The sequence below is a fragment of the Drosophila sechellia genome, chromosome 2R, assembly GCF_004382195.2.
Source record: "Drosophila sechellia strain sech25 chromosome 2R, ASM438219v1, whole genome shotgun sequence".
Classification (NCBI taxonomy): domain Eukaryota; kingdom Metazoa; phylum Arthropoda; class Insecta; order Diptera; family Drosophilidae; genus Drosophila; species Drosophila sechellia.
The window spans coordinates 18,149,068-18,167,227 of record NC_045950.1 but is presented as its reverse complement, the minus strand read 5'-3'; the positions used below and the strand labels follow the sequence as shown (position 1 = coordinate 18,167,227).

Here is an 18,160-nt window from a genome sequence, read left to right as displayed (position 1 = left end):
CTGAAAAGAATGTATGTATTTGAATTGCTAAAAATCCAATTAATGGGTCTAAAAGTTTACTACGAAGTAGGGAAAGAAATTCGGAAACAGCAGAGTAAGTGCGGAAAAGTATATTTTTTCCTGCTCTGTGAGCGAAAATTTCAACGGAAATCATTAGGGGAAATGGAAATGGCGGAGAAAAATCGCCTTCAACTTTAGGCCCAATCGAATTGCAGCTGGGAAAAGCGAAGGCCAGGGAAAAGTGTCGCCAAGTGTGGCTTATTGTCTGGTTCGACACGTTAGCACTGGGTTCACACGCTTTTTATGGTGGCCACATTAACGTGGCCAGCAAATGTTGCAAATGTTTCTTGGACTGCGGATTTGGCAGATCATCATCATCATTATCTTCATCAGAAGCAGCAGGCGGCAATTAAAACTCGCGCGAAAGTAAAACGTTTTACAGTTAACAAAGGGAAAATAAAAGATATATCTGTATATATACTCGTATAGCCATGAAGAAGCAGAAGACTGGGGGACCCAAGCAACAACAGCAAATTGCGTATTCAAAAGTCATCAACAAATGGTTTTTATTGCACTCGTTAGCTCAGTTGCTCGTTTTTGTTTACTTTCGCTGGACAGCAAACGTTTTTCGAGCTGCATTTGCGAAATAAAATTAAGTGAAAATAATACATATTTGGTTTTCCAATTATACGCAATTAAATGCAAATCAGCCGCATGCTCGGTACCCCTTGCCAATCTCAATTAATCTACCGTTCGCATAAAAAAAAGATGAAATATTGAACAGTGTCAGGAGCTTTAATTACTTTATTACCCGAGATTCCACAATCTGAAGAATGGATGAAAGCAAAAAAAAAAAAAACAGGATTGAGGGCGGTGGCCTTAGCGGTTTTTCAACTTAAGGGGCCGACGAAAAATTAACCGAAAGACAAATCGCTTACGCCCCTATGCCATTTTGATGTTCCGAGCGTCTTTCTTCAGCAGACATAACCGACATAACAATTTAGTGTAACGATATCCGTACAGCACATGGGCACATAAATACCAAAGAGATATATGCACGCGAAAAATAATTTAATTTATAACAAAGCTCAGTTGCAGGACATGCACAGTGGTGCCAGGTGGTGAAAAAAAGCCAGCTTGGACTGCTCAACGCTTGAGCTATATAATAATATTAATATAATGGGGGCAATGGAAGATAAGAACTTTCCTTTGCATCTATTATTACAGACATATTCTACTCTCCCATCTTAAGCATTTTCGGATTATTCCCATGGCTTTGCCCCACTGTCTCGTGTTTCAATGCGAAATTTGACGATGGCCACACAACAAATACGCTGGAGAATCTGGACAGAAGGCCCCCTCGCAACCGGAGGCCACACAGAAGAGGCGGATCCGAAAGCCCCGAATTGGAGACCGAAAAAATGAGAATTAATATGAAATGCTCTCTGGCTGGCAGAGCTCTGAGCTCTGAGCTCGGCTCAGAAATAAAAGAGGAAAAAGCTGAGGCTCAGCTGTCAGGTTGGGTCAATGGAAAATTAATTAAAAACCCAGCCCAGCGGCCAACGAGGAAAGTAACTAGAGAAATGGCTCATTACAATAATTACGAATATGAGTGTATATACAAATGGGAATACCGAATGCGAGGAGGAGTGACTCAATCTACGTGCACTGCACAACAATATCGAGAAGTCCGCGAAGAAGGCCTAGAACAAGTCCCACAAATTGATTGCCCAGAGTGGAGCATGGAGAATTGACCCACTGTGGCCGAGACGGCCATGGAGAATTGGTATAACTGCGCTTTGCTCGGCTAACTGTGGCAAGACCTCAATCCAGATACAAAACGCCGCTTGGCACGCTCGCAACTCTCCGTTCTTCACTCTCGGATCTCGATTCCTGGCTCTCAATTCTCCAGCTTCGATTAGCAGCGATTCAATTTGTTGAAAAGGCACCCGTAGGCAGCTCAAAGCCAAATAGCCACTTGGCCAATTTGTTTATTTACTGTAACGCTTAACAAGTGAGAGATCCAATTAGATTTGGCAGGGCGCTTTCCCCGTCAATGAACTGAAAATTCATTGTAAGAGAACTTAAGCAGGGGGGAAAATAAGAAAAAAGAATGTATTCTAAGAGCTGAAAGATACAGTAGGTTTAGTTATTACAAAGTATGCTAAACGGAAGATTCTTATATATTTCTACTTTAATCTACCATAAATAAAAGATAGGTTTACAATCTTAAGGTTGTAAATGCTGCTGTAAATCTTATCACAGCCTCAGAATCCGGCCACTGATGCAAATATTTACATGCAAGACCCGATAAGACACGATATAGAAAAACTCAATTGTAAACGCATATTTGCTGGCGATAAATGTAAGATAAATGCTTTGTCTTAAGCGGAGGAGATGGAAATCCGAGGGGATTTTCATGAAAATGTGTTCCAGTTACTTTGGAATTTCCACGGTCTTAAGCTGCTGCATCCCATTTCCATGGGCAACGCCCCTTCCCTGAAGCTTTCATCTGGCGGTGTTGCAACTGGGTAAATGCAGCTACTTTTACTTTAGACCAATCTCCAGCTCTTTTTTTTATTTCGAGCTCCGCTTGCATAAGATACTTGTACCAGGCTGGATGGGGTACGGGCATAGATGCATGGATACACGCCCCAAATAAACCACTAAACCGGTGACACTGCGCCACTCCGCCTCCGCAGCACTGCTCCCCATGTCCAAGTAGCTCCGTAGGCTCCATCCACTCCAATCTGAGGCAAGTTGGGGCCCGCGAGCCGCTAATTCAAACAAATTGCAGCATAAATGCATTATAAAAGGCAGAGGAGCTGCATCGGGCGACACAGTGTGACAGTAATAATGTCACTCGCAGTCAGAAACGGACGTTGTGGAGGGGTTTGGCTCGGGCCTGATATGGATATGGATATAGGTGGAATAGGGAATACTGAAGCGTGAATGCCAGTGATAAATTAGCTAGCTTCAGCGGGCTGGCCATGTGTGGGCATCGCACAGTGGTAAGTGGGAAATTCGTGGATTTCTTATTAGGAAGTAAAGAATATAAAGATGATAAGATAACTAGCGCTGTTATGAGTGCTTTCAGCTTAGATTCTTTTCCTAAAAGTACCCATCAGATCGAACTTAACTAATGCATCACGCTTAAGCTTCAAAGAGATTTACAACATGTTTAGAAATGCAATTAGACCCCATGACGTATTGGAAAACCCCTTCCAAAATCGAATAGGATTCACGCTGTTTTCGGATCGCTCCATCGGGTCAGTGAACCGCAATGAACCAGAATTTGCCGTGCCCCTTACAGTTAATTGATTGTTCTACTCCATTTGATAAGCTCTCGGCAATTGCTCATTTGTGGCACAATCGGAGCACTCATGTTAATAGTTAATTACGGCGCCGATCTGGCCCACTGTGCCGCATTGCCACTTGGAAGATGCAACTGCAACGCGGTGGCAGACAAGCAAGTGTTTTGTTGTAGTGGCTGCTCCTGGTGCTGCAGCTAATTTGATTAATGATAAGCCTGGCTTAACTGACGACGATTGTGATTCATTATGTGCGCACAAGCCGGCACACTTAGCACAGCAGATACAAATGCAGATACATCGCTGGGGAAACGCTTTATATCTATCTATCTATCGGTAGCGAATTTTCATTAAATAGATTAGGGGGCTGCCAAACCAAGCCAACGCGAATCGGAGAAAGAACCTCACTTTATTGCGACGAACAACAAGTGGTCGTTGTTATGCGAACATTGGATCGAGCTTTGACGCGTAATGGAAGCCACAATTGAATTCACTCTATGTGTACGCTATCCACGAGATACAATTTTGCTGCTTTTGATTACATGCAATGAGGCATTTCCTCTGAGTGCCCGACTGACTCTAAATGCATACAACATACGTATATGGAGACGGTCTTCGGGCCATCCAGCATTTTGTTATTGCACCTCACTTGAGCCGAAACAGAACGCTGGCTTTATTGCACTAGAAATGCCAGCATGTGGCATGTTAAGTAGTCTATAAAGTGCCAGAATCCAAATATATAATTAAACTCTGCCAGGGATCTGGGCTGGGCATGATTAAAACTTGAGTGCCTCAAGTCTAGTTAAGTTAAGAAAGCTATAGCTTCTATGGGGTAAACAGTAATAGATTAAAATTGAAAGGAAACAATCTTCTCCAAAAATTCCTACCAATATATGGCATCAATAAAAAAATGCGAATTATCTAATGCAGATCTCAGGCCAACAGCAACCAATTTGGATTTTTTATTGAACTGGCACGATTAAAGAATTTTCCAAGCCCTTGTGGTGTTACTGCTGGCAAAGTAAATTAAATTGGAGCATAAGGGCATACTAGCCGGCCTTTCTGGCCTCCTTGTCGGCCTTCTCCTTTTCCTTTTGCTTCTCCTTCTCAGCCTTTTCACGTTCCTTGCGCGCCTTTTCGCGGGCTTTCTCGCGCTCCGCCTCCTCCTTCTCGAGCTGCGCCTCCTTCTCCTTCCGCTTCTTTTCGCGCTCCTTGTCCCTTTCGGCCTTGACCTTGGCCTTCTCCTTACGAATCTTCTCGCGCTCCTTCTCCTGCTCCTCGAGCCGCTTCAGTTCGTCCTTCTCCCACAGCTCGAAGGCCTCGCGCTCGGCGGCCAGGCGCTGCAGTTCATCCAACTCGGCGTCTGTGATGCCGCCATCCATGTCGCGTTGCATCAGATCCACCTCCCTCTCCATGGCCTCCTTGGCCCGGCGGCGACGTATGCTCAGCTCCCTGGCCTCCACTGCGTCCTGGTGGCGCTCCTCGCGCGCTTCCTTCTCCTCCCGTCGGCGTTCCTCTTCGATCTCAAATTCCTCCATCTCATCCTCGTTGTAGGGATACTCGGGAATGGTCCAATTTAAACAGAGGACACCTGAGATTAAATGGTACAGTATGCAGAAAAAACAAGTGCCAAAGTATATTTTGATCCATCGTAGTTGCAATTGAAACTAATTGAAAAGAATTGCTATACGATATAATATGCTATTCCTACCTGACGACAAGGCAAAGCCCAATGTTCCCCCTGCTGCCAGGAAACCGGTGATAAGGATAAGGTTATAGCGGCTGTTCTTGGCTGACCAGGCCTTCATAAAGTCACCCTCTGGCTTTGGGCAATCACTGAGCACCGCGTGCTGACCACCACTGGCAAAGTAGCCCGGCTTCCGCTTCATATTCTTGTCGCCTCCAGGACATTTTGGTGGCGGCTTGGTGGACGGGGGTGGTGGTGGAGTGGCCTTGACAGCCTTAGGAGGCGTGGACTTAGCGGCTATTTTCTGAGAAACCGTATTATGGATCAACATCTGGCCAAAGCGCACTGGGGGTTCAGGAAGGTTTAATTCTACGTTTAACCAATAAACTTCTGGGCGTAATTCTTTCACTCACATCCCCTCTGGAGACGCTCTTTGGTAGCTATCAAAAATCGGGACATGGTACTTGCTCTTTACTTCCCTTCTCTGCACCTGTGTGGTCTCGGGAAACCTTTGATTTTCTTAGCCAAGTGTTTGCCTAGTAAAATATAAAATTTTTTTCGCGTCACAAACTTAAAAATCTCAATTTGATGTCAATATCAAATGTTTCTGTTTTATACCACTTTTCTACGAGTGTGTTCGTGATTCGTAAAAAATACGATTCTGTAGAACTACTTCTGCATAAGAAATCGTACGGCCTCTCGGGTGGCATAATGATTTTAGAAGACCATCCATGTTGAAAATTTAGAATATTTCCCAAGTATTGTCAAATCAGTTAACCCGAGTTCCCGAAAAAATGAGTAAATGCAGTGAACCAGTTTTCAGCAGACTGCACTTGGTTGGTGATAACAAGCCAGATACACAAGCGTACAACTAGAAAATCGTGTACGATAATTTACACAACGGTTTTCGTGTAAGACACAAAAGCTCGGTCGATAACAACAAGATACATAACCCCGGAGTAGACAAGACTAGGGTATAGAGGTGAGTGGGGGGCACCCAGAGTGACCCAGAATAACCAGAACTGGGAACCCACACTCCCCCATTCCCATTAGCATGTTTCGGTAAGAGAATTTCACGGAAATTTATGATGCCCCAAAGAGAACACACCTCGGAGAAGGTGTCACGTGCGGCTGTCAAAAATCGGTTGGTCGAGACGAATGCATAATGCGGAGTGGACAGTCGGCCAGACTCGAAATCGAAAAGTGGCTTGCTTGGTGATAAAGAAGTTAAGGCTAATCGCAGAATGCGGTCAACAAACTGGTTCTTTCGATCTGAACCAACAAGTGGGTGGACGTCGCTGAGTGGGTGAAATGCAATTGGAACCATGAAAATAAATTGTTTATTCAATAACCAATCATGGAGCATACAAATCAACGACGGAACCGCATGTGACCGGGACCCCGCTTGTACAGTCGCTTCCTCCTCTTGTTATCCCGACGAATGGCCACTATCGCAATGAAGACGAATCCCAGATAGAAGACGGCGGCCACAAAGCAACGGGTGGACACGTCCTGGTAGGCCTCGTCCGCCTGCTCCTTGAAGGCCTCCTGACTGTGGAAGTGGTGGGGCAAGGGCAGGGACTCCAGGAGCATCAGTGACTGGACGTAGAAGAAGACACCCAGTAGATTCAGCATCAAGAAGCCCCAGGCGCTCATGAACAGGCAGAACAGACAGCACTTGCGACCACAAAACATTTTCAGCTCGATTCAATTCTATACGAACTTTGTGCGACAGTGTAGGCGAGTGTTGCTCTGACCGCAACAGGTGCCAAGTTTGAGCCGACTTCGAAAGCGAAACCGAGACCGAAATCGAAATCGGAATGTATTGGACCACATACTATACTATACTATCCATCTACATACGCTCGTACACAAGTACAACCTTGTGCGATTTCAGCGGCATTAGATCAGAGTGGTCGGATTATGGAGTTCACGTACCCGTGCCTCTCGCTTTCGGCGGCGTTGCGATTGGGTTTGTTCAACTCGAAATGGCTTAGATTCGATCTTAGCCAATGATGGACAGCTGACAGAGCCAGTCTTCTATATCATTTGCACACATATGAGTATGATTTAGTGGCAGCTCAACTTGCGGTCACAGTATTAACACTTGAAAAGCACGTTAAGAAAATGATGTATACTAGATTCTTCTACATATCAAACTTATGCAGAACTAAGACCTGCTATATATATGATATTTCAATTCATCGCCTGCATTTAGTTCTGCGTATTTATATCAGCAATGATTTTTAGAGAACTGAATGTAGGCCATGCCAACCAAGCAGCTGATTCATTAAAGGGCAGCCTCTGATTTGAATTTCCCTTGTGAATCATGCTAAAGAAATTGCAATCAAAATAGCCAACTAAATAATTAAGCAATAATTAGCACAACTTACCGTGAGTGGTTGATGTTCTCGATAAATCCGCAGAGCCACAAAATTTTTGCCACACTTGCAAAGAAGAAGCAGCAGAAGAATTCACAATAAAGTTTTTACCAGTTTCTTGAAACTCCGTTACAAAACATCAAGTTGTTGTGAAAATTCGTAAGTCGTTTTCGCGGTTGCTAAACCTTTTTTACACTCTGTTGTTTTACTAACGTTTCCTTTATTATGTTTGTTTATGCGAATTGTCGTTAGTTTTATGGGTTACTAGACACGATTAGAGAGAAATCAAGAATTAGGAGAATTAAACTCAATCGATAAAATATTTTTTACTTTTTCAGCACATGTTGCAACTTGAGACAAAAGGCCTCAGCCCTAATTGAGTAAATATGTTTTTCTGGCAACTTAAGCTGCGGATTTCGTACAGCCACTGAAAATGGGGGTCAAGTCCATTAGGCTAAAACCCGATCCCCCAGCGAAAGACCTTGACATTAGGGCGGTTGCTCACTGAACTTGGAAATATCTTAAGTGTCTCGAATTGCCTTTGCGCAAATCAATCAACTTGTCTTATGAGAGCACGGAGAAAATGAAAATAAGATCACTACATTTTTGTTTAAATTATATTTCATGGCTTATTTAAATTTAAATATATGTAAAGAGTATCAACCTAAAGTTTGATCTTATATTTCAAGAGAGAGGATGTCAAAATATTTTTCTTCTCTGATTATTTTCCCAGTGTGGAATTTCAATTACAGTTATATGGTTGTTATTTGCCTTATTTGCTTAGCACATTCTTCATTGCAATCACACAGACACTTGCTTTGATTTGTGTATTCCGTTTTTGTTGTAAGCGCAATTATCAGTAAAAACATTTATATAAAAAAACTGCAATTTCATCAAAAAAATAGTGTTTAGCTTTCAGTTTAACTTTTAGCTTGAATTTGTTAGTGTCTTCACTGAATTTTGTGCTTTATGAAAATGTAATGTACACACTGATAAGAGATAATTAATTGTATGCTATAATAATTCACTTTATATATTTATTGTTTCCCTCACGTTTGTGATTCGCTTTGGATATTTGTTGTTAAATTGGTTTGTTTCGCACTTTGGGACACTTCTCGATATATAAACATAACATGTTTTTACGAATTCTCTTCTCGGAAACCGGTATGCAAATCCAAAAATCAGCGCAATATATTCAAAACTATTCAATTGTATTTATCGAATTCTGCGTGCACCTTCACTTCGAGTTCTCGACTCCGATGCGACCGCCGCGCTACGAAAACAAAGATTGAACACGAGTTGAGTGGCGTTGTGGCTTAAATAGTTCGCTGCTCTCACTCGCGTCGCTCAACGAGAGGCGAGAACGAGTCTCTCCAAAACTCAAACTTTAAGAGAAGAGCGAGCACCAAAGCATAAAATCTGAAAAGAGAAAATTAAAATTTAAAACTCTTTTTTTTCTCTCTTGTTTTTTCATTAATTGTATGTAATATTTAACTTACTTATAATAATAATTAATATATAATTAAAAATATATTAATAATTATTAATAATAATTAATATATAATTAAAAATATATTAATAATTATTATTATATTAATATTGTAATTAATTGTATTTTAATTATAATTATTACTTTTATAATTATTAACAATAAGAAAGAACTTTAATTTAAACTGCATTCTTGTTTTTCACTTTTTTTTCATTCACTCGAATTTTCCACTCATCATCATATAAAACCACTTATTTTCTTTCATACGTATATTGCATTCTCTCTAAATTTTATTTCGCGGTCTACGATAATTATTTCAATTATGATTTAAATTGCATGCATTATGAGTGCACTTAGTAAACATATAGGACAGTAAATACATTGACCAAGTGCCTTAATCGAGTCAGTCACTCAATTTGCTCCGCTTAATGTCATAGGTAAAGGTAAGCGGGCATGTGAAGGACAACTACTGCCCACTGGCGCACCACCCACTGGAAAACCACCCACTTGAAAAACGCCCACCCATTGTTTCGGGTGGATACTTCTGAATGCAGTCCGTTTGGCATTCAAATTTAGTGCAAAAGGGCAAAGTGTTTTCACTCTTATCTTTCAATGTCAGGTGAAAAACTTTACAATGTATACGGCAGCAAAACGAAAATAGAACTATAAATCAATAAATTAAGATTACATTTTCAATATATAAATGAAAGTACTTAATGTATAGTAGTAGTATAGTAGTATAGACACATCAAAGATACATACAAGTACTCGTGATTCCTAGCAGTGTAACTACCAAATTCTATTCATATTCTGGCTCTTTGGGCAAAAACACTTTCCTTAGTTAATGCTTCCCACTCGTCGGCCAATTAAAGCCTCACTTTTATGGCGAATTAATCGTGCTCGCTCAGAGCTATTTAAGCCTTATTAAAAGCAGATCTCCGAGCAATTCTGTTCCAATTTGTCCGCTACCGAATTGGCCAAATCCGCTTAATAGTTGGCTCTATAAGGCCGGCGTTTGATGTGGGATCGAAGCGAACTATCGATTACCAGATTGCGCTAACAAAAGTTTTCGTTTTCGCATCGCGGATTTCCGCTCCCAAGCTACTAGAGTTTCCATACTATCCCCAATCGATCACCAAGTGGCGTCTCAGATCAGAAGAAGGTCGTTCGACACCGCCACCGCCGCCAGGATGGGAAAAGGGGTTAGCCCCTGAGTCGGGCGATTAGCATGTTAGGCCAACGGTTCGCGGCGGCTGTTTAAGGTCTATAATTAAGCGACATAAACTTGGGTATTAGGCGCTAAATACACAGAGAAACAAAAAAAAAGTAAAGTAAACCCCTCGAGTGATAAAGCAGGGGGCGGGGCGGCGGAGGGGGAGGAGGTGCGCCTCTTCTCGATTTGCATAACTGTTCGTTTAGGCCCAGAAGTCGGGGGCTATGGATATGCCTTGGGTCTGGGTTTGGGCCTGGTTATGGGAGTTGGCATGGCATGGGTATTGGTATTGCTATCGGTATGGGCTGCATTCGAAAAACAGACGGACGGCATATGAAAACGGAGGCAAACACACGCACACAACTGAATTTACCTGGCCACTGCACCTGTCCACATAAGCGACCTCGTCGTTGGGCTTTCATTTGCTGCTAGGAAAGAGTAAATAGCGCGCGTTACTACTTAGCCGCAGAAAGTAGTAGTAGTAGAGTATTATGAAACAAAGCATTACCAATAAGTGTTAAATACTAATAAGTAGCAGATAGTTCTTACTTGCCCAAAAGTGTTGTCTTCTTGCTTAATATTATGCAAAGGTTATAATATATATGTAGATATTAAGAGCATTTGAAATTCGTCTGTTGCCGCGGTAAATTTTACTTTCTTCATTCCTTTTGCCCCCCGTAGAAACACAAAAGAATTTCCATCAATAATGTCAATAGTGGTGCTACAACAACAACATTAACACCGCCATAACAACAAAAGCAATGGCAACAACACCAAAGACACTCCTCTTGGCTTTTGCCTTCGGATTCTTCCAACTCTTCTTCAACCACAGACGAATTATGGCCATTAAAGCTGCTTGGGGTTTTAAGTTATTAAACAACTTGAATTTCAAACTGCACTTGACAAACGCACAAATAAAGAAAAACAATCTCAAATGCGCAGTCGGTCAATTGCAACTGCAGTAGACTTAATCAGTTAATAATCTAGGCTTAAACAAGGACACTAGAATAAGTTAGTTATTCTAGTGTCTTTGGCTTAAAGGTTGATTTGATCACTGCGAAACTGGAAAAGGGGAGCAATCTTCAGCAAACCGTGTTTAAAATTGGATTTAAGGTCAGTGTTCAGCGAAGTCCAATCATCAGCCACAAACATACATGCCGTGTAGGTATTCCACCCACTTGCTCACCTGTTGAATTCTAAGGGGAGCATTTAACCCCTTTAAATCGCCGACACCCCAATGCTGTGTTCGTGCATTGCTCATACGTCATTAACTTCAGTGACTTTGATCTATATTTATTTGAGTCTCTGGGCCTTTTTCTATGGAAATGCTGCGAAGGGCAATCGATACACGAAAGAAGAGTTGGATTGAATGATAAGCTTAAATTGCTTGCTGGATTCGATTCCATTCCATGTCGATGTTAAATGTTTTTATATATATATTTTGATTAGGTTCTTTATAATACTATCAATCTAGCCAATTGTATTATTTTTCTTCAAATTTTAGATTATATTTCAATAAAAAGCTTAGGCTTTTTTAGTTTTATAAGATATCTGGAAATGTTAAAAAATTTTAAGTATTTAATTTATTATACATTTTTGTTTATTTATGTGCATACAATTTTAATTTAAAGTAAAAAAGTAAATTACATAAAATATACATGACAGCTGTCCTTAGTTACGCCATCTGTTGGGCATGAAAATTGAGCAAACCAGCTGTTAGATGGTGCCACTGAGCCAAGCTTGTCTTAAAGCTGAGACAGCAAAAAAGCTAGTTTCAAATGAAAGCTTACATCAAGCCCGTTTCACCTTAACGCTAACATTAAAATATAATAAATTTAAATATTTTATTAAATATTATTTATTAATGACGCCATTTAACGTGTTCAAATATCCATAGACAGGATCGTTATAGGCTGTTTTCCTCTATTTAATCAGCCCACTTTATCTTGACCATTACCATGGCAATAATCATTTCACAACCGACCGCCTCGATGCTGTCATCCCATAAATACACCACTTACCGCCAATTCCTGTTGACGAAAAACAAGCAAGAAGGCGACAAAATGGGCAGCAGTCCATGGAGTAGAAACTGTCATTGGTTTGCAGTCAGTTGGGATTGCTAAATGCAAAATGGACTCGGAATACACAAAGAACAAATTTATTCATTTAAAAGTCCCCATATATATCATCACATGGAATTTTTCTGCTAGTTTAAAATATTATCCAAATCTTAATCTATTTTTAAGGAAATCATACATTTGAAAACAAATTCACCAAAGTTTGTGCGGTGCATTTCAAAAACTTCCAGTCACGTCAGCAGCGAGGCTCTAAGTTTGTCAGCTCCCAAAGCCGAACTCCAAATCCATTTCCATGTCCACCACGATTCATTCATTAATTCAGGCAAAACGTCATAAATGCCACGCGGTTTTTATTTGGTTTTTCAGGCTGGTTGATTTCGTCGTTTGTTTTTGATTTAATTAAGCGGGGTTTTTTCGTTTTGCAATGTTTTTCTCGGCCGTTCCGCGCAGCATTTGCAAGTCAAATGCAGCGGCGTTAATTAATTGAATGGATCGAAAAATAACGCATACGCAGTGTGCGCCGCGAAGAATTCTGCGCTTGCAGATCCATTGGGCAATCGCTTTGAATTCTCTCATCCATTCTGTGGCCAGTGGCTAATTAGGCCCGTCATCCAAAATTCACGGCATTTTGCACCCATTTTGGAGCACACGCCGCCCGATCGCCAAATCCAAATGCGGCTAAAGACTCGCCTCTCGATCGAAGCCATAAAAACCAAGACGGGGATCGATCGGCTGATCGCCTTAAATCGGCATTTAGTATGTGGCAATTTGGCATTCGAGTTTGCCACCCTTCTGATCCACCGACCGATTGCTGGAAAATTGCTTTCCACCTGGCCAAAATGTGGGGCAGTGGCTGGGAAATCTTTTATTTATGAAGCCCGGCGACACACCGATCTGTCCGCATCTGTCCGCATCTGTCCGCATCTGTCCGCATCGAATTGGACATGGAACACTTGTTTGGCAGTCGCCGACCACTGGCAACAATTGCTCCTATTGACTTAATATTTGCTAATAGATTTCACATAAATCACATTCCACTGGCATGATTTATGCATGAACTGCGATCGCAGGTGACTCTCTGTCTCTTTTACGGCGTCTCGTGCTGTCCTTTTCTCATTGTGCTTAGTTTTTTTCGAGATTTCAGCGTTGAAGTGGTGTTTTCGAGACCTCTTGAGAGGAACTCCACTGAAGTGCTGCAAGTTGCATGCGCTAATCTGAGACATTATGTGTTTTCTTAACCCTAATATATAAACCAAGTATTTAAACTAAGACTACCTTATAGACTCAAAAAGTTATGTAAAGTCCAGAAAAATATATATCAGGAATATGAATTCCTACATCATATCTATATTAAAAAGAAATAAATGATAAAATCACTATTCAAGCTACGTTTTATCCGAGATACGGATGTTGTAATCTCGACGAGCATTCTCAACAATTTGTAGCGTTATTAATTTTGTGATGACCCAATGTCACACCTCCGCATCCCCGCACATCCCGTGGGGTTAATCAAGGCGGCCATAAAAAATCCCACGAACTGCCAGATGCTGAACCGGCAATTTTAGCCGGCAAAGTCGATGGATCGATGGCGAGTTGAAGCTGGAGCTGGCGAACTGGGGCCTCCACTCGATCCAATCCCCCTCGCCACGCACGAGTGTCCTCGAGACGAGACGGCGTGGCTGCGACTGAAATCACCCATCCAATATGGTCAAATGTGGCACGCAGCGGCATTCGAGGCACGATAAAGATAAATATGAAGCTCGCCTAGATATTTCGGCCAGAGGGGATTGCTGCTTGGTGCTTGGTTTTGGTGTTTGCCGCTTTGGCAAGCGTTCATTATGCAATTTGGAGAGAATTTCCCAGCGCCACGCCGAGAATTGTTTCGAGAATACTCAAACATAGCATCGAAAACAATTAGACGGCATTCTCCGTTGGCTAATTAAGTTGTTAGTGGCAAGGCTGCGTGTTTTCGAGGGGCGTGTCACCTGGCGCGGTGCCCAAATTGGCCAGCTAATCAGCGATTTCAATTAGCGTGCGCTTTCCAAATGCAAGCCACAATGGCACCCCCAGTGGAAAGACCGCCTTTCCTGCGCCGACTCCTTAGCCGGCAAGTGGTCTGCCTTCGGATCGGAGCTCCCAACTCCCAGCTCCCAGCTCCAGTTCAGGTTGCGTCATCCGCTTTTGGGGGCTCTCCAATCCGAGCTGCGTCTACGAGAATTGCAGTTTCACTGCAGCCGAGATACTTCACAAATTGGTGCTGCTTGGCCCGCTTTGTTGACTGCTGTCTGCTGACTTTTTGTCCGTCCGAGGCTCAGATCGAAATCTAGTCAAGATCTGTCCGCTCGACCACCTGTCCTCCGGTCCGCAGTCCGCTCGAGAGTGCGAGTGCGTGGTCTGCTGTCGAGGGGTATAAAAGTAACGCAATGCACACGTCCACTTACAGTTGCAATTCTCCCTCCAAGCCAAGTGATTCGTTATCCAGCGCTAGCATGAAACTTCTGGTGAGTGGAAAGGGTTGGAAAGGATACGGCTTAGGATCAGGATTAGACTGACTGGCTCCGAAAGGATATCTTCATACAAGGATTACCACAATCTTATACTGATTCAATAGATCAAAAAGATTAACATCAAAGTTTGGCTTTCCATTTACTCCACCAGATCCTCACCTCTCTGCTGGCTGTGGCCACTGCTGCTCCTGGACTCCTTGATTATGGACACTCGGCTCCGGACTACAGCTACGCCCATGCTGCTCCTGCCATAACATATGCAGCTGCAGCTCCAGTCATCAAATCCTACGCTGCCCCAGCCATCACCTATGCGGCTCCAGCTCCGGTGATCAAGTCCTATGCCGCCCCAGCCATCAGCTACGCCCATGCCGCTCCTGCCATCAGCTACGCCGCGCCCACAGTGGTCAAGTCCTATGCTGCTCCTGTGGCGGTCAAGGTGGCAGCTCCCGCCACCAGCTACTCGCACTTCAGCTCGGTAAGATCGGTATCTATAAGAGGCAACACTATTATCTGGATATACTCTGATATTTTCCCATTTAATCTTACAATCTCCTTTGCATTCACAGGTTGTTTCCCATGCCACGCCCATTGTTAAGTCGTACGCTGCACCTGCCATCGCCTATGCTGCTCCAGCTCCGGTGATCAAGTCCTATGCCGCCCCAGCAATTAGCTACGCCCATGCCGCTCCAGCCATCAGCTACGCTGCTCCCACGGTGGTCAAGTCATATGCGGCTCCAGCCATCAGCTACGCAGCTCCTGCCCTGGTGAAGTCATACGCTGCACCGGCCCTGTCCCTGGGTGGATACGGTTACCACTAAGCTCCGATACCAAAACACTCCAAATCCAAATCGATCCCGGATCGGAGTTGGAGCAATGGCAGCAATTAACTGCGAGGAGTCGCAACAGCCGAGCACGCTCTCCCACTTTTCCAACCTGTAGTCGCAAAATCTTCACAATCTTCTCTGTTTACTTCTTATTTATTTAAGAACCATTAATATTCTCTCAAATGCACAATAAAGAAAAATTCTGTTTTTCAAAACCCACTCGTAATATCTACGATGGCAAAGGTTATAATAATCACGACTGAACTCAGGTTGTTCAGGATCTTGGCCATATGGTGCCAGGGATTCTCCTGAATGTCGCAATAGTCGCTAGACTGTAGGAATATTGTTAATTATTATATTAATATTACTTATGTGTTTAATGGGGTCTTAACTACTCACATCCGAAAATCTCAATCCCACGACACATCGCAGAAAATTGGAGTTGATCAACGTAACCAGCCAGCCAGGAGCCTTCGATCTGGGTGGATATAGATCCAGCCATATGATGCAGATGTGCAGAATGTAGCAATAGGTGGTGGCCATCATGATGACTTTATAAGCAGTCACTGGAGGAAAAGTGTAAATGAATATTTGAAAATTAAGAAACAAAAACTTACTCATAGGCGGCACATAGTGCGGGGAGGCGTGGCGGGTCATGTACATTAAACCCCAGGCGGCAATCAACAAGGCGATGAGGATGAGGGAACTCCTACGAGTAGAACGTAGTACAAAGGACAAAATCACAAACATCTGGCAGGCTGAAAGAATATAGTTATATGTTATTACACAGTAAAAAAGTCATAGTACAATATAACAACCAAACACATTTTTATATTACCAATCAACGGCAAATAGAAGACGGTCATGTAGAAGTTCCGATTCCTTTGCAGCGTGAACTCAATGGCCACATCGCCGGTCATTTTCTGCATCATTCCCTTGGGGCTGTAACGCCTCTGCGAATCGTTCTCCACCAGCACCACGGACATTTGCGTGAACGACCAGCCGGATGGCGTGTTCACGTGCTCATTGGGCGCAATCGGCTTGCGCTGATCATCGTAGATTAGCGCCACATTCTCCTGCCCCTCTTGGCCAATGAGGCCCAGCTCGATGTCGCAAGTCACCCGCTCGCTTGGCCAGTTTCGGGCACTGTCCACACACCAACTGTCCAGCTGGAGGTTTTGAGCGTACAGGGTGATGCTTCCGTTGGCGTAGACCATCAGCTCGTAGGATTGGAGGACCTGACCAACGGATTGCAGGGCACCGTTGAGGACGTTCATGCGCGGCTTCCATATACGAAGGTCAGGATGCTCGAAAGATTCCAGAGAGCCAAAATCCTCGGGGTTCCAGCCAAGTCGACTGTCCCTCCAGTGCTGCACGGATAGGCGAATGTATCTTTACTGTTCCAAACTAAATATTTGCATTTCGGGCTTATCTTTCATTACCATCATCATGTGCATGCGGGTCTGAAGCAAGGAACTGGTTTGCTCGTAGGCGAGGGATCGCGTTTGGAAGTGGAACGATATGGAGCTGAGATTAGCCGGCATGCTGGCATTTTCCGCCTGGATATTCAGTTGGCTTAGCAGTTTTTCCGTTTTCGTTTCCTCCTTCACTATCGGTGCAATTTCCGACCCTGAAATGGGTCAGTTTTAGAACATACTTCGACATATAGGCTTCTAGTTTACTATATATCATCCTCACCATAACCATCGAAGCCACAATCGAAGAACCACCGCGCCGTATTGGAACCAAAGGAGCTGAAACTCAGATAGTTGATGACCAGCGGTGCTTCATCGATGAAGTGCAGCAGGGGCTCCTTCTTGAAGCCGGGTATGTAAACAAACAGCTCGCCATCTGGAAATATACTGTGCGTTGGAGGCCTTGGAATACCTGATAAGATGGGCGAACTCACTCTGGTTTTGGACAATCTCAATTGGCGTCGGGTCGTATAGCGATACCAAGTTCGGCTCTTGACTCGTGGCCACCCGCCTCATTCCCATGGCATTCCGGATTGCGGAAAACTTATTTCCGCCGGCGCCTATCACTGCAAGCGGAATAAAGATATCAATGGAATTATTACGCAGGGGTTCCACTGGACAGATCTCTTTGAAATGTTGGAATCAAAACTCAATATTATTGACTACACCCACCGATCTCGTAAACGCGATCATTTGGGCGTGGGTGATTCGTCACCGAGAGCAGGATGTGCGCATCCATGGCGGTCAGGACGTAGAATTTCAAGTGCAGTCGCTCTCCGGCCTTCCTGTTGTTATTGCTCAGCTCGCGCAGCATGTAGAACCTACGGTAGCCATAGCCCGTATTCGATACCGAGTAAGTTTCGCAGGAATCCAGCTGGGCGAAGCTCACGTTGAATCTGGTCGACAGTTGTGCCGATTCCGCTGGGTCATTCAGTACCAGTAGCAGGCACAGGCAGCAGTAAGTCGCCAAGGAGCCCTTGATAAGGTTGTTCATCGTATGGACATGGACTTCTACTCCTCACAGCGGCTTAACTACGACTGAATTATGAAGCCGACTTAAGTGAACTGGTAAGAATCGACGAACTAATGGTAGTTTCGATAAATAATACTGTTTATGTGGAGAGTATATATCAAAAACTCCTCGCATGAACGTTTATGCTTTTGTTTTTTTTTTTAATTCTACATATGGACGGTT

General features: G+C 43.4%; 5 protein-coding genes across 8 annotated transcripts in view; 1 reads left to right on the top strand and 4 right to left on the bottom strand.

Annotated features, from left to right (window-relative positions):
- Positions 1-8,658, bottom strand: part of LOC6615489 — a 35,642-nt gene extending 26,984 nt beyond the window's left edge. For 2 of the 4 annotated variants that reach the window (XM_032714957.1, XM_002039833.2), the window contains exon 1: positions 7,392-7,643. The gene's annotated coding sequence lies outside the window, so the exon portion shown is untranslated. Of the gene's footprint in view, positions 1-7,391; positions 7,644-8,432 lie in introns of those variants that run through there. The other 2 variants (XM_032714956.1, XM_032714955.1) reach the window with 2 other exon arrangements.
- Positions 4,232-5,621, bottom strand: LOC6615488 (histone-lysine N-methyltransferase, H3 lysine-79 specific). Its single transcript, XM_002039832.2, has 3 exons — positions 5,412-5,621; positions 5,023-5,343; positions 4,232-4,902 (listed from the first exon to the last, which is right to left on the bottom strand). Exons 1-3 carry the CDS (start codon positions 5,455-5,457, stop codon positions 4,361-4,363), a joined length of 909 nt encoding a protein of 302 aa, XP_002039868.1. The 5' UTR covers positions 5,458-5,621; the 3' UTR covers positions 4,232-4,360.
- On the bottom strand, positions 5,934-6,766 carry LOC6615487 (ribonuclease kappa-A). Its single transcript, XM_002039831.2, has one exon. It carries the CDS (start codon positions 6,691-6,693, stop codon positions 6,370-6,372), a length of 324 nt encoding a protein of 107 aa, XP_002039867.1. The 5' UTR covers positions 6,694-6,766; the 3' UTR covers positions 5,934-6,369.
- Positions 8,659-14,250: 5,592 nt separating the features above from the next.
- Positions 14,251-15,705, top strand: LOC6615486 (cuticle protein 16.5). Its single transcript, XM_032716079.1, has 3 exons — positions 14,251-14,660; positions 14,818-15,141; positions 15,233-15,705. Exons 1-3 carry the CDS (start codon positions 14,583-14,585, stop codon positions 15,482-15,484), a joined length of 654 nt encoding a protein of 217 aa, XP_032571970.1. The 5' UTR covers positions 14,251-14,582; the 3' UTR covers positions 15,485-15,705.
- On the bottom strand, positions 15,625-17,959 carry LOC6615485 (acetylcholine receptor subunit beta). Its single transcript, XM_002039829.2, has 8 exons — positions 17,638-17,959; positions 17,400-17,531; positions 17,189-17,341; positions 16,933-17,120; positions 16,329-16,860; positions 16,108-16,248; positions 15,890-16,056; positions 15,625-15,822 (listed from the first exon to the last, which is right to left on the bottom strand). Exons 1-8 carry the CDS (start codon positions 17,957-17,959, stop codon positions 15,700-15,702), a joined length of 1,758 nt encoding a protein of 585 aa, XP_002039865.1. The 3' UTR covers positions 15,625-15,699.
- Positions 17,960-18,160: the final 201 nt, after the last annotated feature.